The sequence below is a fragment of the Lygodium microphyllum genome, chromosome 5 (genome assembly GCF_053477565.2).
Source record: "Lygodium microphyllum isolate KBCC chromosome 5, Lygodium_microphyllum_v1.1.10, whole genome shotgun sequence".
Lineage (NCBI taxonomy): Eukaryota > Viridiplantae > Streptophyta > Polypodiopsida > Schizaeales > Lygodiaceae > Lygodium > Lygodium microphyllum.
The window spans coordinates 132,963,231-132,986,112 of record NC_141139.1 but is presented as its reverse complement, the minus strand read 5'-3'; the positions used below and the strand labels follow the sequence as shown (position 1 = coordinate 132,986,112).

Sequence of the window (22,882 nt, the reverse complement as noted above, 5' to 3'; positions counted from 1 at the left end):
TACATATTGGGCAAGATGCAACATGCTTCCTTTCCAAAAGATGGTTTAGTGATAGCTATTCACAAACTACAACTTGTTATACAATTATATTTGTGGACCAATGCAAACATCGCCTTTTGGCAACTACCTATACTATGTGATTTTTATTGATGAATCATCCAAGCATACATGGATATATTCTTTGAAAACCAAGTATTTTTGTGCTCTAAACAATTTGCATGACATGATCAAAAGTCAAGCTTTGCCACGTAGTTTTTGACTTAAGGCTGTATATATGTAATTTACGTACTAAACAAGTGTCCCACCAAAGCATTGAGATCTTTCACACCATATAAGGCTTGGAATAGCAAAAAGCTATGTCTTGCTCACTCGAGTGTTTTTGGTTACTTGGCTCATACACTAGTACCAATGCAACAATGGGAAAAATTGAATGGCAAGGTTATAAAATGTATTTTTATTGGTTATAGTATTGAAAGTAATGGTTAAGATTATATCATCCATAAACTAAGTATATTTTGGTTAGTCGTGATGTTTTCATTGTGGAAGATTATGTTCAAACTTTACTTTCATGCACCAAAGAGACACATGTACACCATTTTTCGGCCTGTGTAGCTTTCTTATGAATCCACAAATCAACTTATTTCTTATCCAAATGTAAACAATGCACTTCTTTGAGATGAGAATGTAAGTGCGGGCAAAAATATGAGAAGGACAATACTTTGAACTTAACCAACTCTATCAATTATCACCATGAAAATAAGAAGAGAGAGAGAGAGAGAGAAATGAAATGAAATGATATATTAACGTCTACAAAAGTCCAAAATGACCTATGAGACCATGAGTTAGAATCACGTATATGATAGTACAACTATCTGGGCAAAATATGTAGCACAAAGCAAAATAAGAAAGGAAAATAACTATCGCTATGTGTAAAACATAGAGCTCTATCTAGTAACAATGAGCTCCAAATGGTACAATCTCATGTGGGTATGGAGGGCCTAGCTCTAGCCCGAGCAATAATCCCCTGTATCCGCCTATGAAGGTGTCGTCGGTGTCTGTGTCGAGGCCTAGGACATCTCGATCATCTAAGCTAAACAGCTCGAGAGGGGAACCGGTCCCTCTCCTTTTACAGGAATTTATTGAAAAAAAACCACGGGCACCTAGTGCTTGAACCATATACAAAAGGATGATTTGCTGCAATTTTGAAAAGTAGAGTTTTGAAACCCTAATTTCTACAAACTCGGGTAACAAGCCGATTTTCTTCTTTAGTACTTGGATTAGATCAAACTAAGTAGAAAGTGCTTCTTGGATGAGAGATATATAGGAGAATACAAAGCATATGGCTAAAATTTCAGCATGAAAGCTTATTCCAACTGAAAAGAGAGATCTCCCATATATAGGTGTGGACTTGGGTGCTCAAAAGTAAAAAACAGAGGCTACAAAAAAAAATGTGTTTGTTGAAAATGATAAGTGTAAGGGGACACTTGTCTCTTCAAAATGACACATATTCTCTTCTAGATGCCACATGTCACTTTTCTAAAGAAAGAAGCTTCTACTCTAAAAATCTCTCAAACGGTTAAGAATTTGAGATAGTCGCTGAAGATAAAATTGTTCCTTGCAAAATTCTGGAGTCTTTGACGCGAACAGAATTTTCATTTGAGCAACTTTCAAAAATAGTAACCTTTTAAATTTTTTAAAAAAGTTGTCAAATTTAGCTTTTGGAGAGCTTCCTTATATAGGTTCACTGGTTCATGCATGGTTTGTTTCTTCGACCATGAGCATTTGATTTCACTTTCTGAAACCACTCATTATATGGGCTTCTAGTCAATGTGACTATCTGAGTAAAGTCTTAGTCATATGAGCTTTTTAGTCAATCTAATCGCTTGACTAAACTTCTAATTTCTCTTGGATATTCTGTCATTGGCCACTCTTACATAAAAAGTGAACATTTAATAATATTTTAAAATACTTAAATAATATAAATCATCTTTTAAAGTACATGAGCATAAAATTAGTTTGGAATCATTGAGCCAATATATCTTGATAACAATTGATATGCAAAATATTTGTTTTATCTCTTCTTCTTGAAATCCGTCTTGTCCTCAAGATGTTACTTGAAGTATTTATGATCATACAACTTTTTCATAAGTTACAAGTATTTTTGGATAGTTTTTATTACTTCAAGTGGATCGTCCATTACATGTTCAATGGTAAAGGCCCTTCGTAAGGCTTTAGAAGATGGATAAGAAAAGCATTGTCAATTCTTAATGCTTTGAAAGTTGTAACCTGTAACAAACATCATTAATTTTTTTAGTGACTTGAAATGACCCATAATTTCTTGTTAGAGTTTTTTAGAGGAGCTTTGTTAAATTTAAGCCGCACCTAATCTCCTTTTTGTAAAATCATTTGCCTTCGATGCTTATCTACTACTTTCTTTTGTTTTTCTTGATATCTTTGGATAGCTCGCCTAACTTGAACGAAAGCTATGTCTATATCATGGAAGAACTTATCGATATGAAATATCTTCTCCTTGGTTTCAAGAATAGGTAATCAAAGTGGTTTTCCATATATGATCTCAAATGATGCTTTACTTGTAGAAGTATAAATTGTATTGTTATAGACATACTCTACCAAATATAAATACCTTTTCTATTGTTGGTTGGTTTCATAGCAATAGCACTCTATTCTATTGTTGTTGACCATATTGTGTGAGCACTTGTTGGATGTCTATTGGAAATTTAGTTAGATCAAAGTCTAGGTTTTTTGAGTTCAAACTCAAGCCTAACATACTCTTCCTAATGATTAATTAAGGCTTTGATGAGCTTAAGTAGGGAAATAGAGATTCTGATTTGGTTCCCCAAAAAAGGCATGTCTTACCTTAAGGGTGGATGGAGCATGCCGGTCTCTTAGCACTCTAGGTGTCGAGATATCGGTGACTAGTTTGTCTTTGTCGATTGGAAATGCACTTTAAATTCTAAGGTCTTTGTTTCTTCATACATATTGGGTTTTCTTGTGTTTGAGAGTTCTATATTCTTAGTGTCGAGCATTTAATTCCTTTCAAGCTTCTTTTCTCACAATAAGCTAACCAACCTATATTCATCTATATTCCTCAAGTGGTGATATTCAAATTTAAGTTTGAGTTCTATATCGGCTCTCTTCTGCAAGTTTTTCCTTGAGCTTCATCTTGGTTCTATATGGGGTTTGTTCACATTCAACTTTTTTCTTGTTTCTCAAACGTGGTGAGTCCCTTTTGTCTTATTCCTTAATGTGAAGTAAATTTTTATTGAGTTCAAACAATTCTTCTAAGTACAACAACTCGTGCAAACAATGCATCTATTATGTGCACAAACATGCTTTTGCTTTTGCCAAAACAATATGTTTCAATGTGATAAATATCACTTACTATGCACTTATGTGTAAATAGGTATTTTTTGCTTTCCAAATAAGAGCGTGATGCACAATTGGGCTTTTCTCAAAATGCAATGTAGTCTTTTCTTTCAACCTCAAGCATGGTGCTTTCTTTCATTCACTCCTAGTCTCTTAGACATCCAAATTTTCAAAAGGAGCTCGCCAAAAGAGACTAGTGGTTCATAGATCTCTATCACCTATGATGGATTGTGGTAAGCCATGATACTTAAAGATTTGATGAACAAAGCCATTTGTTGAGACTTGATAGTCTTCTTGACTGAAATGAAATGATCCTATTTGCTAAACCTATCAATAACAGTCCATATGCTATCATTGTTCTTTGTTGATTTTGACAAGTCAAAAATAAAATCCATAGCAATGCTTTCCCAAGGTTGGCTCGGAATTGGTAATGGTTCCAAAAGCCTTGTAGACTTAATCTTTTGCCACACAAGATATTCTTTGATAAATTATTCAATGTCTTGTCGAAGACTTGGCTAAAAGGAATACATTTCAAGTGTCTTGGTTGTGGCCAAAATACCTTGATGAGCCATGTAAGAAGTTGCATGACATTCTTCCATTTCTTTAGACCTAAAATCTTTAGTAATACGTAACTTATTTTCCATTTTAAAAAATCCATCTTGAAAACATAAAGTTTACTCTTTTACCAAGTTGTAAACTCCCCAAGATGATTTTAAAATCTTCATCACAAACATATATGTTCCTCATACTAGTGAAATCTATATGATGAATCATGGACACTACATGAATTTGAGGTCTTCTTGATAAAGACATCAGCTATCTTATTTTGCTTCCCAGGAATATATAGTATTTAAAAGTTAAATTAAGCTAAATAATTAGCCCATCGTTTTTAAAAAATAAAAATTGACATAGGAGATTATGTAGATCATGAAAGTTTTGTCATGGGAGATCTTTGTCACTGTGATATTGTATTGGAAATACCTTTTCATAGAAGAATAGATGTAGCTATTAATTGGAATCAAAATAAGTTTAGATTTCCTTTCAAGGATAAAAATGTATCTTTTGATGTGGGAGTGGGAGAAAACTCTACTTCCATCTTATTCCATGTTGTTTACTTGAGCCAAAATACGGAAATTCCATAAAAGCTTTTCAAGATCTTCTAAAAGATCTAAGCAATGGCATATACATCTATTGAAAAATATATTAGACCATTCTTGCTCAATCAGATTACCAATTCTCATACAATTAGAGGCATTATCCATGCATATGTCCATTACATAATCCCGCTCAATATTTAAAATTAAATCTTTCAAAATACCAAAGATAAACTCCCTAAACTTGTATTCTTCACTTGTATCAACAACTTCGAAAAAATTTCACCATAAATGGTTACAGCCATAATCTATCATAAACAATGCCACATCTATATATCTCCACTTCTTGTTGATGTCAAGTAAGTCATGATCAATGCATTTAACCTCATTCACAAGGTCCTTTATATATACACTATGATATGAATATGCCTTATAGCTTTGACCCACTTGCCCTATTGCCTTCACCATACTAAGAAAATATAGGTTATTTACTTCCAAAAAGAGATATCTTTTAAACAAAAGAATCAATGAATAATAACATTCACCTCCTTATATGCTTGTATATCCCATGCTTTTGCCACCCTTGTGATTTGAACACTTCTTCTTTTTACTCACTACTCTTGAGAGTAGGTTGCTCAATCTGCCCAACACTTGCCGTAGATGATACATTTATATCGTCACTGACATAAGAAGCATCTCCTAAATCTGACACACATGCATCCATATTTGCCATGGAGTCTTGCACTCCAACACCCACATGCAATGTACAACATGTATCCTTTGCACTTTATGGTACTACATTGCATTTTTCAACACCAAGTCCTATCAAACCCAAAATGTGATCCCTTATGCATAATGAGCCACCATCCCAAGTATGTCAACAATACTTGCATCTATACCTATTCTGCCCTTTCTCAACTGTTTTTACAATTGTCACATGGTCCCATTCAGCTTTCCATTTTCTTCCCATTCTCAAAACTTGACACAAATTTAATGTAGACGTGCAACTATGTTTCCCACAGTTCATGAACTTCATGCATACTAAAATCAATTGTTTTCACTCGGCAAAAGTGATTTGCAAGCTATGCACACTCATGGACTAGACAACAAAGAAAAGCAACTAAAAGCATTACTTTTTTTTCCCCAAGAAACATTTGCCTGCAAAAAATTTATGTCTGAAATGCTGATGTTATAGACATCTGTTTTTCAAATATATTCTGACATTTGGTAATTTTACAGTACAGGTCAACAAACAACCATGACTAGGAGGTTCTTTTCTCTCATCCTTTTATATATGCCTATTCACTCTAGGCCTCAAGGAGTACTTAGTTTTGTAATCTTCTTTATGATTCCTCTCATTACAGTTTTTGTTGTATGCTCTTAATCGTTTTCTCAAGCTCTATATGTACATTCTTGCACTCTAAATCCAACGATGGAAAATCTATCCTACTTCTATCTCATATTGAGGTTAAAAAGAAAATAAAGACATCTTCTATTTTTCCCAATTGGTGTCAATGATGACTGATAAAAGCAATCAATAAGTAAATTCTAATGAATGCATTTGCAAATCTTATTGACCAAAATATCTAAGTTATTAGTACAAGCAAACTTTCCACACAAGACTACCATGAGCAATCAACTACCAACCTGGCCACCACTTGTACACAATCAACCCCAATATCAACTTCTAAACTCAATATTGCTCAATGGATCCCAATGCTTGATTTTGATCCTTCCTTTGAAGACTCAACCACATCATCCAAATCCCTTACCAAGGTATAATCTTTGATTCCTTGCCGTGAAATTTTGATGCTTTGCTTAGCATTTGATTAAGTGTTAGTCAAATGCAAATGATGATGTTTACACTATAATGCTATGCATCTAGTCTGTACTACTTACAAACATTCAAGTTATCATGTTGTTTGTAAATTGGTAACCCCAGATTCCTTTAAAGAGCCTGCACACTGTGGCATACTAAGACCTTCATGTTCCTACAGGGAATGTTCACCCTATTGCATGTGTAGACTAATTCAGACCATCTGTAAAAGTGGTAAATCCCAGATACCTTGAAAGGACTGCACCATTTAACATGTGAATGCATTCATGTTCCTGCAGGAAGTATTCATCCTTCTGCACATGTAATTTAAATCCAGACCTTGCATAATAATCACCTCTTCAATAGCCCTACTCTATGTTTTACCAAATAGTGGCATAACTTGGTTTGATCAAAGGATAAGGCAAACACCAAGGTTAATAGCCACTCTAATTCACTAGATAGAAGTTTAATGGCCACTTTTTTCAGATGGACCAACAGATTTCATGATGAGGACTGACCTATTGGAAAATCGCTATGCAACATCAGTTATACTTCTAAAATTTGAAGGGAGGAAGGGTACCTGAGACAGACTCTAACCCTGCAGCTGGAAATTCAATTTCCTAACACCACGAGCAAGAAAATTATTCAAAAATCACAAAAGCAACCACGATATGGCTTTTGCCAGAATGAGAATTGGTATAGACATTTACCATCAATTTTTTCCCATCATTCAAAGCTGCCTGTGTTGCATCTGTAACCTGCAAAAAACATCAAGACTTCATGAAAAGATTTAGGTAAAGTTGATTTACCACTAAAATCAAGTAAATTATCATAAAGTTCATCCACCTTGGCTTTAATTTTCAGTTTTCAGCTTTCAAGAAGAGATAAGGATCTTTGCACTGCATGTAATAGCAATAATGCAACCTGTCATGAGGATGCAATTGTCAGCAGCCTTCCTGCAAGTGCCTCTTCTCCCCCATTGTCCTCTCCCCTCCAACCTCCCTCACTGGCAACTGCTTCTGTGTTTTGTCAGCACATCCTGTTTTAGGACACAATCTCACTTATTTCACTGCTCACCACCTCACTTTTGTCAGCGCCCAACACTTCTATCTTGCCCGTGGCTGTGCCACCTCACTGGTAGTGGGCCAGTGGCCTTCACCCCTCTTGTCTTACTGAGAAGTTCCTAGTGGTGCAACCTCCTAATTTTGTGGCTCCATTCAAGGATAATTTGTGAACATTCTGAATGCATTAGGGTTTACGTGTACGGTTTAGGGTTTGTTCTAGATGTCGTATATTACTTTAGAGCCCCTAATTGTATCGTGAATCAAAAACCCTAACCCTATTTGTGTAGTAACACAAATCATGGTATGATGTATGAAATATCATGCACTTTATGTCTGATGTGTGATACATCATATGAAGAGGTTTCCATGTGGAGTCCATAATGATAACTCACTCATATTCCATGATACATGTGGAGCAAAGTGAGGTAACACGTTAGTGAAATGATGTAACATGTGTCGATGATAAGTTACTGGTTAAAGTGCTAATGGCATGTATGCTGTCAGTCTGCTCATGTGAGCTAAGACACAATGTGTTCTTGTCACTTGAAGCATTGGCTATGCCAATGTTGCGACAAAGTAAGAAAGCTGACCGGGATCATGGCAAAACACAACCCACATGGAGTCATAGTTGAGCATACATTTATATGCAAGTGTGAAATTTATTTTATTTTGTGTGTGCTCGCTTGATTTTAGTTTCGATTTATTTTTTATGACTCCAGCCTTTAAGCTAGTCAGCATAAGGAACTAACACAAGATTTCCTGCTACTACAACAACACTCTAACTATCTAAGAGAATTGGTGTAAGACCCTCCAATAAAACCTATAGATCAGCTAGCAATCTGCACAGCCATACACGTTCAACTGTTGCTATAAAGGCTGCCTTATACTCAACCTCACAAAGACAAGGCCTGTGCATCTTTAGAGTCCCATTTCCTTTGTTCTTCTGTAGGAGAAATGTCAGCAGCAGCAGCAGGGACAACTTCCTGTCCTCTAGCCCCTCTTTGAGACATTTGAGGAGCAAACCCTCCTACTTGTTAGCGATGTCAGATACTGGTCTGGCCACAGTCGGACTGCCACGTGGCAGTCCGACTGTACTGCACCAGTCGGCTGCATTTGCAGCCAACCTGTCTTTTCTGGCGTCTATTTTAATGCATCGTCAAGGTGGAGACACGCAGTCCCGCGCACTGCGCCCGTGCACATATCTGCATATCTTTGTATACAGCACACTTTACACAGCAGATCTTCATCTTCCACTGTCTCTTTCTCTCTCTTCTCTCTGCGTTCTCTCTCTCTCAGTCTTGGTCCCACGCTTCCGCATCGCTGCACTTTGACATGGTATCAGAGCAGTGAAGAAGGGCTGACTGAGTGAAGAACCAACCTGAAGAGGAGATTCCATCGCGACACAAGGCTGCGTTTCCAGTGTTCAAGGGCGAGTGGGAGGGCTGCGCATCGGAACAAGGCTGAAGAAAGCGTGGGCGCACGGGAAAGGAGTCCAGTTGGTGGATTTGCTGCTGTTTATTGCTGTTTGAAGAGGAGGAAGGCTGAGTTTTCAGTCTTCAAGTGCAGGTTTTACTTTTTCATCGCCTCCGGCGGGTGAAGAAGGTTCGGGACGCAGAAGAAAGAGCCCTAGCAGGCTGCATTTTCACAGTTAGAGGGGGCTGCTTTTGCGTTTGTGAAGGCATTACAAGTGAAGATGTCTACAGAGATTGACTTGGAGTTCTAGACGATCATGGACCGGAAGGTGCCTGTCTTACCGGCTCTTCCCGCAGATCAAAAGCTCGATGGCGACAATTACCGCATCTGGCGCGTGATGATGTTGGCCATCCTTGAGTCCTACGATTTGGCAGAGCTTGTACAGGAGGAGATCGACAGGCCCTCGGTGAGAGATGAGTCCAAACTCTCTTCCGATGCTCGTGCGGAGTTGGCTAAGGCACAGTCTCACTGCGACAAACTGAATGCCCGGATTCGTTCTTTTCTTTTTCTGTCCTGTACTACAGCCGTGATAGTCCACATCGAGCACTTGACGGTGGCTCGGGAGATATGGCTGGAGCTTGATCAGATGTATAACCGGATGACCCTTATGAAGCGGGTTTCTTTGGAGGTGCAGATGTGGACCTTGTCCGTGAACAAGTCTTCTTCGTTGCGGGAGCACATCAACAAGCTTAGACAGCTTCAGATGCAGGTTCACAATGCGGGGAAGCCGATTTCCTCCGAAGACATGGCGATCACACTTTTGTCCCAGTTGCCGCCACGATTCAGTGCTTTCTACTCCGCCCTTATTGCTTCGGGGCGAGAGTCTACTCTTCGGTGGAAAGAGCTGGTTCTTATGGTCTTGGACCAAGAGGAACAACTGAAGGGATAGCATGCTTCCAAGTCGGAAGCCTTGATAGGTCAAGCCTCTCAAAAGAAGGGGAAGGACCAAAAGAAGAAGGAGGACAACAAGTCAAAGAAGGACAAGGACAAAGAATCCACATGCTATATTTGTGGAAAAACCGGCCATTGAAAGAAGGATTGCCCTGACAAAGACAAGAAGGACACGAAGGATTCTGGAGCGGTGGCTGCACCCTCATCAGCTGCGTTTCTTCATCTAGTTGTCATTGAGGACTCTACACCGAATGCTTCTGATGCTGCGATGATAGCTCCTCGAGCTCGAGAGTGGATCGTTGACAGTGGTGCCTCCCAGCACATGACTCCTTCATCAGTTGGTGTTGCCCAGTTGCGACCTTCGCGTGGGCAGATTCTCATTGGAGATAGCTCTTCGGTGTCTATTGCAGGACGGGGTGAGATGCAGCTTATTCCAGATGGATGTGGTGGTACCCATACCTCAGAGGTCTTGCATGTGCTAGGTTTAGGGTATCACCTACTTTCGGTTCATAAGATTTGTTCACTTGGACTTTTGGTGGAGTTTGACAGTGATTCGGTGCGAGTCCTTGATCGTGGGTCAAGGAAGGTTCTCTCATCAGGATATGAGGAGAATAGCATCTACAAATTGGCGTCTTCTACCGCCCTCCCTACTCTTCTTCTTAACTCTCAGACACAGTCAGAGCTATGGCATGCTCGGTTTGGTCACCTCAACTATGATTATCTTCGGAGGGCGTCACGTGGACAGCTTGTTCAAGGGTTGCCGGACATAGTGGTGAGCTAGCAGCCATGCGTCTCCTGCATTCGTGGGAAACAGCATAGGGATGCGATTCCCAACACAGCTTCGCGGCGGTCTACTTCCCCGATGGAGCTTGTATCTACGGATTTCTATGGCCCTATGAGGAACAAGTCCTTGCGAGGAAGCTCGTACTTCATGTTGATCGTAGATGACTACATCAGGATGACTTGGGCCTATTTCTTGGCGTTGAAGTCAGAAGCTTTCTCCCACTTCAAGAATTGACTTCTCTTTGAGAAGAACCGATCAGGCCGGCGATTGAAGACCTTGCGATCCGACAAGGGTGGTGAATTCGTTTCTAATGAGTTTGCTCGTTTCTGTGCAGATAAAGGTATTCACCAGGAGTTTACTAATACCAACACTCCTCAAGAAAATGGCATTCTTGAACGGAAGCACCGAAGTGTGATCGAGATGGCGCGCACCATGATGGAGCACCGACAGACACCTCAGTTTCTGTGGGCCGAGGCTGTGGCTACTGCAGTTCACATCCTTAACCGATCCCCCATTTCAGCCATTGATGGGATGACACCTTTTGAGGCTTACTTTGGGACTAAGCCCGATGTTTCTTATTTTAGGGTTTTTGGGTGTCATGCCTATGTTCACATTCCCAAGACTCATCGTGATAAATTTGAAGCGACTTTCCGAAGACAGGTGTTTGTTGGCTACAGCTCTCAGTCCCAAGGCTATCGTTTGTATGATCCCGTCAAGCGGGATGTGTACACCAATCGAGATGTGCGGTTCGTGGAGGTTCCGGCCATAGCAGCGGGTGAGGAGCATCCCGTTCTTGGAGATCCAGGGGAGAGTTGGGCTCCCGAGACAGTTCCTTTGGAGCCCGTGCCTTTTTCCGATTCAGTTTCCAATACAGAGTCTACTGTTCCACCAGTCACCCCCGAGGAGTTACCACTGGTGGATATCCCAGAGTCTTCAGCTGATGGAGAGAGACGAGGAGAGGTCCGGCCTCCTCCTCATTGGGCCCGTGACACACTCCGAGATTCAGGGATCAAGGGGGTCCCTGAGGAGTGGGGACCGTAGGATGGTCCGCGGCGGTCACGGAGGCACCAGGCACATTCTACGGAGCTTGTTTGCTCTAACTATTGTTTGATAACCCGTGTTATGCAGGATCGAGAGCCCACCTCCGTGAAGGAGGCTTTACAGTCCGCACCATGGAAGAAAGCTATGGAAAACGAGTTGGAGGCTATTGAGAGGAATGGCACTTAGTATCTCGTGCCATGCCCCCCGAATAAGAAGATGATTGGCGTCAAATGGGTCTTCAAGACCAAGTACCTTAGCGATGGTTCTTTGGACAAGCACAAGGCTCGCCTTGTTGCTAAAGGTTTTGCACAACGCCCAGGGATTGATTGTCATGATACTTTTGCCCCCACTGCTCGTATGGCAACTATTCGAGCTGTTCTTGCCTTGGCTGGCCTGTCTACCAGCTGGATGTGAAGTCGGCCTTCCTCAATGGTGATTTGAAGGAGGAGATCTATGTCGAGCAGCCTCCTGGCTTTGGATCTTTAGATGGGAAAGTCTACAGGTTGAAGAAGGCCTTGTATGGCCTCAAGCAGGCTTCGCGTGCATGGAACGAGAAGATTGATTCGTTCCTTCAGTCACAGTTGGAATATCGGTGTTCCAAGGCCGATTGGCAGCTTTATGTACACACTTCCGAGGCTGGTTGTGTGCTTTTTGTGTTGTATGTTGATGATTTGATTGTCACAGGTGATCATGCATAGAAGATCAAAGAGACGAAGGCAGCTTTACATCAGACGTTCGAGATGACGGATTTGGGTCTACTCCATTTCTTCTTGGGCCATGAGATTTATCCGTCTCAGAGGGGGATTTTCATCTCTCAGCAGAGATATATACAGGAGGTCTTGGTTTCTTTTGCGATGGAGGATTGTCAGACCATTTCTACTCCTATGGATCCGAACTGGAAGGCCACGTCACATTCAGCTTCTCCCATGGCGGATACTTCCCGCTATCGTCAGTTGATTGGATCGTTGATTTGGCTCCTCAACACTCGTGTTGATCTTTGTTTTGCTGTTGGGCTCGTGGTAGGGTTCATGAGTGAACCTCAGACGGTGCATTGGCACGCTGCCCAGAGGATACTTCGGTATTTGAGGGGGACATCTGGTTTAGGGATTCATTATCTAGCACACACAGGTGGTTCAGATCTTGTACTTGCAGGTTGGAGCGACTCGGATTGGGCTGGTGATGTGGACCACAGGCGGTCTACTTCAGGTTACTGTTTTACCTTGGGTGTAGGTGTTATCTCATGGAGTAGCAAGAAGCAGCCCACGGTAGCCCTTTCCTCTACTGAGGCAAAGTATCGGGCCGCGTCTTCCACCACATGTGAGGCTGTGTGGCTTCGGAGATTGTTGGAGGAGCTTGGCTGCCCCCAGACTCGTCCTACGCCGACCTGTCTTTTCTGGCGTCTATTTTCTGGCTATTTATAGCCGATCTTCTGCAGTCTTCTAGCCACTTCTGATCGCAGGTTTCAGGCTGGAGATTCGTGCAGATTACGTCTCTGTTTGCAGATTTCAGGCTGGAGATCGTGCAGACTGCAGCGGACTTCGAGGTGAACAGCAGGTTGCATCGTCAAGGTGGAGACATGCAGTCCCGCGCACTGCGCCCGTGTACATATCTGCATATCTTTGTATACAGCACACTTTATACAGCAGATCTTCATCTTCCACTGTCTCTTTCTCTCTCTTCTCTCTACGTTCTCTCTCTCTCAGTCTTGGTCCCACGCTTCTGCATCGCTGCACTGTGACACTGGTCTAGTTTAATCACCAATCACAAAATTCCAAAGACCCTTGGCAACCAACAAATTGCACACCATGAAACTCCACAAGGAGTAATTGGTGCCATCCAATTTGTCCTATGTGAGGACACCCAAAATATTGATATGATCATTGTGACCTTGCTGAGCCATTGCTGCAATAAAATGCACAAATTACAACCAAACACTTCCAAGCTGAAGTGCAAAATGTACTCACACCAATACCAAAATCCCAACATGGGATACATTATGCAATCACAAAACCATCCAGACTGTTTTAAAGCAAAATTTTCCTCAAATTCCTCGAAAAGCATGCCAAAACTGTTCAGGACAGCACACTGATGTACCTCAAAATGCGTGCCCAAAAAGTCAATCTCGGCAATTTAATGTTGTAAGTGGGGTTGTGCTTATGAGACACAGACACTCTCTCTAAACACATTTCTGTTTAAAGAACAAGTTTGATTCAGTAATTAAGTACGTTTTGGGGCTGTTTAAGTAAAGCTAATGCATTTTTAGCTCAACAAGCTTGTCCATTTCACAAACTCATTCCACATCTTGCTGAATATAAAACTAAAGTATTGTGGGTTCATGGAGCTTCATATCATGGTATTTATAGAGGCTTTAATCAAAGTAGTTGCATTTACGAGTTTGTAAAGCTCTATCCAAAGCAAAGCACAATATGAAAAGACAACACCATGTAATGTCTATACAATCAGTACCATCATCAAAGTATCTGGCTCAGACTCTGAAACTTGTAACAACTTTAGGGGCTTCCTTTTAACAATTTTAAAAGCTTGACCTTATTGCAAGTCTATTGAGAACTAGTTAACTAACAATTGTGTAAACTTTTAAGCCAACTTTAATGGAACTGCAATCCACGCTTTCAAGAGTGATTGTATGGACATTTTGATCACCTTGATCTTTTGAAGCCTGTACAACGCCTTGTGAAAATCTTAGTTTAAGCAAAAATAAGGTAAGATAGGAGGTGTTCTGTCACCACAACATTCTGATATGGTATCAAATCGTGAATTGTGTGCTTTGGTGCTAGGATCTCACCTGAAGTGTAGCTTGAGGAGCAGATGCTGCGAATGCAATTGACGATTTAAAGAAGAACTAAGTGTTGGAAGTGAAATCTACCCTCCTAAAGAAGGCCCATTTGTGTGATGCTGAGAATGTGTACAACACTCAATCCAATTTTCAAGTGATATATTGTAAGGAATTCCCATTAATTCTGAGTTGAATGAAGCGTCCAAACTATATTTGAAACTTTAAATTGCCAAACAGCTCTAACTTGAAAATGAAGTTTGCATCAGCCCATGAGTTGGATCCACTGTCTCAATCAGAAGCACAAAAATAAAAAATAAAGCAAGCCAACAAAAGAAAGATGTCAATATTCAAAGAAAATATGAAAATGTTGCATACTTACACAGATGACACTGGTTTCAAGTTGAATGCCCATTTCAATAAAGAGATTAGACAACCCTGACATCGAGCAAACATGCATTGAAATAAAGCTTGCAAGCTTACTTGTTGCAGAACTTCATCATAATTGTTTGGAAAATCGGTTACACTTGCAGTAGCAGAAACGCATTCATACTTTGTATGCCTCCATTTTGGACAGTACGGTCTTCTGACCTTTTGGCGCAGCAGAAAACCTTCATGCTTTGGGCATCTCACAGCCATTGAGGATACAATTTTGTTGTGATTCTCCCAGATCACAGAGTTGATGTGATAATGGTATGAGTTCAACTTCATTTTTGAATAAAAACATACATCTCACTCTTCAGTTATTTGCATTGCCAATGTAAAGCCTAAACTTTCAAGAACTTTTGAGAACAAAAACAACACTTTAAATGATTCCCTTCAAAAAAATCCTTCTAGAATATTTTGCTCAAAACAAAGACAAGAAGTATGCAAACCAACTAATGTGGCATACATGTAGACACTTGCTTGAAGCTAAACCTCACAGAACATCTAGCAGCAGTACAGTTAGAACAGTCAGTGCCTTTCAAAAAGAGAGGAATGGAAGCCTCTACAAATTTTCCTCTTGGGGATCAGCTTACAGGTAACAGAACCTTCATTTGATGTTTCAAGGTTTTACCTTGTAATCCTCCTGAATGATCATGATGAGCAAGCACTCTTGCAACAATGAATTATATTGCCAACCAGCTACCAATTCCATTCAAGGTATTAAGTACCTTTGTCAATTCCTCTATCACTAAGTCTTGCTGACTGCCTAGCCTCCTTAGGATTCACTCTGATGACAATTATGATACTAACAAAATCCTCAATTAAGAAGCAACCTCTGGCAAAGAGGGGGGAACTCCAAACATCATCAAACTGTAGAGAACGCACTCTTGTGCTGACTGAGATACCTCGCATGTCCATTTTTCATCATCCTTTCTAGAACCTATCCCCACCTCAACACGAGTTTCATTGGCAAGGACCTGCCTATGGCCGTGTGCAATGGTGGCTCCATACTTAGGCTAGCACACTTAGGGTACTCTACGCTAGTCTTGCATTACTTAGTACTCTTAGTTCCTTAGGATAATGAGTTGGGCTACTCTTAGGCTATTTAAGCTTCAGGATTTCCTTCATTCGTCTACCCTTGCATTCACACATCACTACTTCACATCTCTTTTCTTTATTTTACCTTTGCTTTTACTGAATTTTCTTTTGAATCATCTCACTATGAAGATCTACTTTTGCAAAGTCTAATCTCTTTTGCAAGGTTTTGTATTTCAGTCTAGGACTTGTGAGTGTGCACCGGAGGAGAATCACAAAAACGGAGAGAAAAGGAGAGGAGAAGAGACAGTGGGAAGAGAAGAATGATATGCACTGAACAATGAAGGAAAGCTGAATACAATGAGGACTGATCAGTCCTTACATGCAGCCCTTCAAGGCATCAATGAGGGCATTGGATCAGGATGAATAATGATGACAGCACTTGTAAGGGTTGTCAAGATTGTGGGAGAGAAGGAAGGAGTCTCACTTGTAGCTTTCTTGCTTACACAATGGAGGAATACGCACAAAGGTGAAAGCTGAAAACAGTTTTCTTATTCTTAGTTGTGTAAGCCAAAAGAACTCAAGTACATAGAAATAGAAGAACCCTATATATGGGTCTCAAACCAAACTCAACTAACTAAGGTGGCATACTAACTGAGCCACGAACTAGAGTAGATAAGGATAGCTGTCATCTAGCTATTATTCATGGGCGGTGTATCAACCGCATCTGCAACAACTGACAAGTCGGTGACATAAATGCACAACGGTCACCCTGGCATATCACGAGTGGAGCTCGATATCTCAACACTCCCCCTCGAGCTCAATCCCAATTCCTACATACCAAGCAGGTCTCTGAACCTGCGCAGCTTCTCTGCGCCCAATGCCTTCGTAAATATGGCAGCTACCTGATCCTCTGTGCTGACATAAACTAGATCAATAAGACCTAGTAAAACCCTCTCCCGCACATAGTGATAATGCACCTCAATGTGCTTTGTTCTAGCATGATAGACTGGGTTATTTGCCAAGTGTATACTACTCATGTTATCACAATAAATGACAACTGGCCCATCTGTAAGCTAATGCATATCATAAAGTAGCTTATGCAACCAAGCTACCTCACTTGCAGCCATTGCTGCGCCCCTGTACTCAGCCTCTGTGCTCGACAAGGCAACTGTAGGCTGTTTCTTGCTGCTCCAAGTGACTGTAGCACTCCCAAAAGAGAACGCATATCCACTGGTAGATCGTCTATCAAAAATACTATCAGCCCAATCAGCATCAGTGTATCCATGCAACTGTATCTGAACCCCAGTCTCACAAAGTAGTCCATACTGCAATATGGACTTCACATACCTGAGTATGTGTCTAGCCACATCCAAATGCGGTTTCCTTGGAGCCTGCGTAAACTGAACTTACCAATCCAACAGCATAGCTCAAATCTGGCCTGATAATAGTCATATAAATCAAACTTTCTACTATGCGTCTATACATAGTAGGGTCTTCCAGAAGCTCACATGCATCTGCGCTCAGCTTCACATTCTGCTCCAAAGGAACTGAAATAGGCTTACAGCCTGTCATCCCATATTTGGACAGCATGTCCAATCCATACTGCCTCTGCAAGAGCCGTATCCCACTTGGTGATCTAATCACCTCAATGCCCAAGAAATAACACAACTCTCCCAAATCCTTCATCTCAAACTTCTGCTTCAATAGCATTTTCACATGAAAAATATCTTCATCACTGTCACCTGTCATAATCAAATCATCAACATAAATGACAAGTAGCATAATACCTTTCTTTGTTTTTCTCACATAAAGTGAGAAATCTGCCTTGGAAATCTGAAAGCCAATAGTGACAAGATACTGTCCTATCTTATCAGACCATGCTCTAGGTGCTTGCTTCAAGCCATACAAGGCTTTCTTCAACCTGCAAACAAACTCAGGATGAACAGCATGCACATAACCTCGTGGCTGCTCCATATATACCTCTTCTTGCAAATCACCATGCAAGAAGGCATTATTTACATCCATCTGATATAAAGACCATTCCTTTGATGCAACCATAGCAATGACTGCTCTTACGGTTGCCATCCTTGCAACCGGACTGAATGTTTCTTCTTAATCAATGCCATATGTTTGTGCATACCCCTTGACTACTAATCTTGCCTTGTATCTGTTCACAGAACCATTTGCATTGTGCTTCACCTTGTAAACCCACTTACAACCAATTGCATTCTTACATTTAGGCAAATGTACCAATTCCCATGTAGCATTTTCTTCCAAGGCATTCATTTCTTCATCCATGGCTTTCTCCCATTTTTCTTTTCCCATGGCTTGCTCAAAAGAAGTGGGTTCTGGTTCCTGTATCACTTTGACCATATAGGCATAGTGAATGGCTGTAAATCCATTATATTTCAGCCTGTCCACAGGATACCTAGCTCTGGTAGACCTGCGTAAAGTAGGCTCACTCCCAGGTGCTCTCAAAACATCCTTGGTCTTCCTTACTCCAGGTGTAACAATAAAAAGAATACCCAACTCATCATCAATGCTCTGTTCTGAGCCACTGGATTCACCATCCACATAAGAGTGACCTGCATTCACATCAAACATGGACTGATCTACCTTCTCTTTTCCTTTTCGTGAAACCTGCATATCACTATCTGCATTGTTTTGAGGAGATTCTCCTGATCTCAATCTGCCTGTCCATGGCGAAGAATGTGAACCACTGCTAGAGGACACTCCAGGTCCACTAATATTTTGTGACTGCTACTGTGAATTCTGTGCAGCATTACCATTTTGTGCATCTACATCATCAATCACATTTACTGGTTTATACCAGCTACTCATCTCATCAAAAACATCTATGCTCTCTGTAAACTTATGAGTAGAAGGGTTATAGCATCTATACCCTTTCTGCTGCAGAGAGTAACCAATAAAGATGCACTTCTCAGCTTTTGGATCCAACTTGGATCTCAACTCATCTGGCACATAAGCATAGGCAATGCAACCAAAAATCTTCAAATGAGAAATATCCGGTTTCCTACCAGTATACCTCTCCTCTGGAGTCATCCCATGTATTGCTCTAGTGAGAGTCCTGTTCATTATGTAGACTACTGTAGCAACTGCTTCAACCCAGTAAAAATCTGGTAAGTCTTTTTCCTTGAGCATGGCACGAGATACCTCTCCAATATGCCTGTTTTTCCTTTCTGCAATTCCATTTTGTTGTGGGGTATGACTGTATGAATATTGCTGCTTCATGCCATGCTCCTGCGGGAACCTTGCAAACTCATTTGAGAGGTACTCTCCCCCTCCATCCGACCTTAGACATTTTATTTGCAGGCCTGTTTCTTTTTCAACCACAGCTTTAAGAGTTTTGAAATGCCCAAAAACTTCACTTTTCTTTTTCATAAAATATACCCAAAATTTTCTGCTATAGTCATCAATAAAAGTGACAAAATAATGACAGCCTCTAAGAGATGCAGCTTTAGTAGTCCACACATCAGAGTGGATTAATTCCAATGGCTTCTTACTCTCTTGAACATGTCTAGGAAATGGTTTCTTTGCCTGCTTTCCAAATTAACAGGCTTCACATACCTTATGCATTTCTGCAACCTTGAATTTAGGCAATCCTTCAACAATATTTTGGGCTTGCATTGATTTAAGTCGTTGTACATTAACATGACCAATGCGTTTATGCCAGATATCAATATCTGCAACTACACTCGTCCCATATGCAAACATTGCTGCACTTAATTCAGACATGTCTGCATCCAACGTAAACATTCTACCCTTCTTCTTTCCTTTTGCTATAAAGCAACCTTTATTTTTTATATCCTCAACAAAGCATCCATGAGAATTAAATCTGACCTACAAGCCCTGCTCAACCATTTGACCAACAGAAACCAGGTTCTTGGTGATATTCGGGACATGAAATACATCCGACATGTATTTCTTTTTCCCATCATGCATAGATAAAGGAATTTTTCCAATCTGCACAATAGGATGTGCAGTATCATCACCAGTCTCCACAAATCCTGGTTTTTTCATTTTTCTTGCATCCTGCATCCATTCTGCATGACCTGTCATATGGTTTGATGCACCTGAGTCAACATACCACACATCGTTGCTTTCTTCTGCACTTGTCACAGAATTGGTCATGTGGTGCACCATAAACAAATGCTCATTTATGTCATCACCCTGTCTACTAGAAGATGCATAATTCCCTTGTTGCAATTTTCCATTCATGATGTCATTCTGCTTTTTATAGCAATCTTTAGCCATATAACCCATTTTACCACAGTAGTAGCATTCAACATTGCTGTTTGCATTTTAGCCTCTTTGCCATCCACCACGACCTCTTTGGCTCCCCCTGCTTCTAGAGTTACCACGTCCTCCTCCATAGGACTGGTTTTCTTGAGTTTGCTGCATATTCTGATTTCTACCACGGCCTCCAGATCGGCCTCCTCTACCTTTGCCTCTACCTCTTCCAGCATTTGAGTAGAAGATAGCTTCTTTTGAAGTTCCTCCTGAAGAAGATGCACCACAATTTTCCTGCTCCTCAGAAATTAGAAAAGCAATCAACTCCTCAAAATCAAGAAATCTTTCACGGACGGAAATGGATGTTCGGAACTGTACATAATCCTTTCCTAGACCATTCAAGGTCACAGAAACTAAATCATCATCTTCCACTTACGACCCAATGGAAGCAAGTGCATCTGCAATCTTCTTCACCTTCATGTGGTAGTCATTGATGCTCATACTTTCTCTTTGCGCATTGTTCAACTCTTGCTTGAGCTGCATTTTCCTGGCTTGCGTATTTGTGCTATACATTTTTGACAAAGTATCCCATGCCTCCTTTGGCGTACTTGCATCTTAAATATGCACAATCATAGAGTCTGAAATGCTGATAGATAGCCAATACATAACTTTCTTGGCTCTCTCATGCCATGCTTTAAATGCTTGCATTTGCTGTTGATTGGGAACATCAGGAAGAACTGGTTCTTCTTCATTTCCTGCAATGAATTCCCAATATCCTTTTCCCATAAGGAAATTCGTAATTCTAAACTTCCATGCTTGGAAGTTGTTCTTGTCAAGCTTTTCAGTGACAATCTGTGAAAGAGAATCAGATGCCATTACAGAACACTACAAAAAATTCTGTCACTGCAAAAAGCACAGCTTCAGCCTCACAAGGGCAAATCTGCAAAACTGACGAAAGTGATATTTGACCACATAATCACTTCCTAGTGACGATTTTGCATCAACAAGCAACAAGGATGATTTTGTAACTCCCAATGTCTCTACGCACAGGCATACGATGCAATTTCTACAGTAACTTTTCACCGACCTGTAGAACAATGGTCGCATAGCATAAAACAGGGCCTTTTCCTGAGTACGTGCAGAAAACTTCCGCCTCCAAAACAAGCCCCGAAATGGCCTCAAATCAGAAAAACAGAGCAACCGAGGGCTAAAGCCTATTCCCGCAGCATATACTGCCCTCTTGCTACACCGCGAAGGGCGTCTCAATCTGAGACAATGCACTCTTGCGCTTTCCGGCTGTGCTACCTGCAGAGACTTGCTCCCAAAACAGAAAAATGAAAGCAACACTGGTCCTCTTACCAAAACACCGCGAACTTGGTTTGTTTTCTTAAGCTCCTTACCACAAACAAGGCCTGATACTATGTCAAGATTGTGGGAGAGAAGGAAGGAGTCTCACTTGTAGCTTTCTTGCTTGCACAATGGGGGAATACGCACAAAGGTGGAGGCTGAAAACAGTTTTCCTCTTCTTAGTTGTGTAAGCCAAAAGAACTCAAGTACATAGAAATAGAAGAACCCTATATATGGGTCTCAAACCAAACTCAACTAACTAAGGTGGCATACTAACTGAGCCACGAAATAGAGTAGATAAGGATAGCTGTCATCTAGCTATTATTCAAGGGCGGTGTAGCAACCGCATCTGCAACAACTGACAAGTCGGTGACATAAATGCACAACGGTCACCCTGACATATCACGAGTGGAGCTCGATATCTCAACAAGGGTGACAAAGATGGTGATGGTAATAGTGATGGAGACGGAGGCAAAGAGTGTGCAGCTTGCTGTCCGTGATGGGGGCGGAGAAGATTGCAGCCACTGGACAAAGCACCAGGAAGAAACATAAAGCAGTGATCTGTCCACTGCTGTGAACTGCTATAAATAGCAAAAACTGACACAACTGACAAAACTGGCCAACTACTGCAGCTGGCTGTATTAAATGCAGTCCAACTGCATTCAATACAGCCGGAAAATACTGACATGGCAATCGCAGAGAGTCCGAGGAAAATCACAAGCAGCCAGGGGCTGAATATCATCCGGAAGTGGAGCACATGCTGACAAACAGAAAAACTGAGAAGAAAACATAGTCAGAGCTCTCCGAGGAAAATTACAAGCAGTCAGGGGCTGAATATCATCTGGCAATGCAGCATATGCTGACAAACACAAAAACTGAGAAGAAAACATAGTCAGAGCTCCAAATGTCCCTATTAGACTCTGAGTAGAGCTCACAACTAGGAGGTGACAACTTGACAAAATAAAGATAGGCTAACACCCCCTCTCAAATCTTGGGAGAGCCTGAAGACTCAACAATCTCATGTGAATCATAGAAGCCTTGGGCAAAGCTTTCATGTGTGAGAGTGCACAACAAAAAAAGGAACTCAAACACGGAAGAACAGAGAAAGACAATCTGCAAGAGAAGAAGAAAAGAAACCTGCATTGAACAAGGAACAAATGCTGAATACAGAAGGACTGATCAGTCCCTACATGCAGCCCACAGCGTCAATGAGGGCACTAGATCAGGCTGATGATGACGGCAGCACTCAAGACGGAGGAAGATGACAAAGTCGGAGGATGCACCTGCCAAGGAAGGAGGGAAGATGATGATATATATGACTACCAAGTGGGAAATGGCTATAAATAGCCAAATATCCCAAAAACTGGCCGACCTGAAATCTAGGGCCAAAAATATGGCCAACCAGCATTTAATGCTGGTAAAAATGCCAAAAATGCTCAAAAAAATCCCAGAAAGAGTAGACAATGTCCGGCAAGTGAG

At 41.0% G+C, this 22,882-nt stretch overlaps 1 protein-coding gene across 8 annotated transcripts in view; it reads right to left on the bottom strand.

The window, feature by feature from the left end:
- LOC148036424 (protein LPA3-like) overlaps window positions 1-22,882 on the bottom strand; it is a 106,771-nt gene that overhangs the window by 42,043 nt on the left and 41,846 nt on the right. For 6 of the 8 annotated variants that reach the window (XM_087678404.1, XM_087678403.1, XM_087678401.1 and 3 more), the window contains exons 2-4: window positions 14,825-15,046; window positions 7,008-7,055; window positions 6,878-6,917 (exon numbers count right to left, since the gene is read on the bottom strand). In XM_087678404.1, the coding sequence (XP_087534530.1) occupies window positions 6,878-6,917; window positions 7,008-7,055; window positions 14,825-15,046 (310 nt within the window). Of the gene's footprint in view, window positions 1-6,877; window positions 6,918-7,007; window positions 7,056-7,143; window positions 14,628-14,824; window positions 15,047-22,882 lie in introns of those variants that run through there. The other 2 variants (XM_087678409.1, XM_087678408.1) reach the window with 2 other exon arrangements.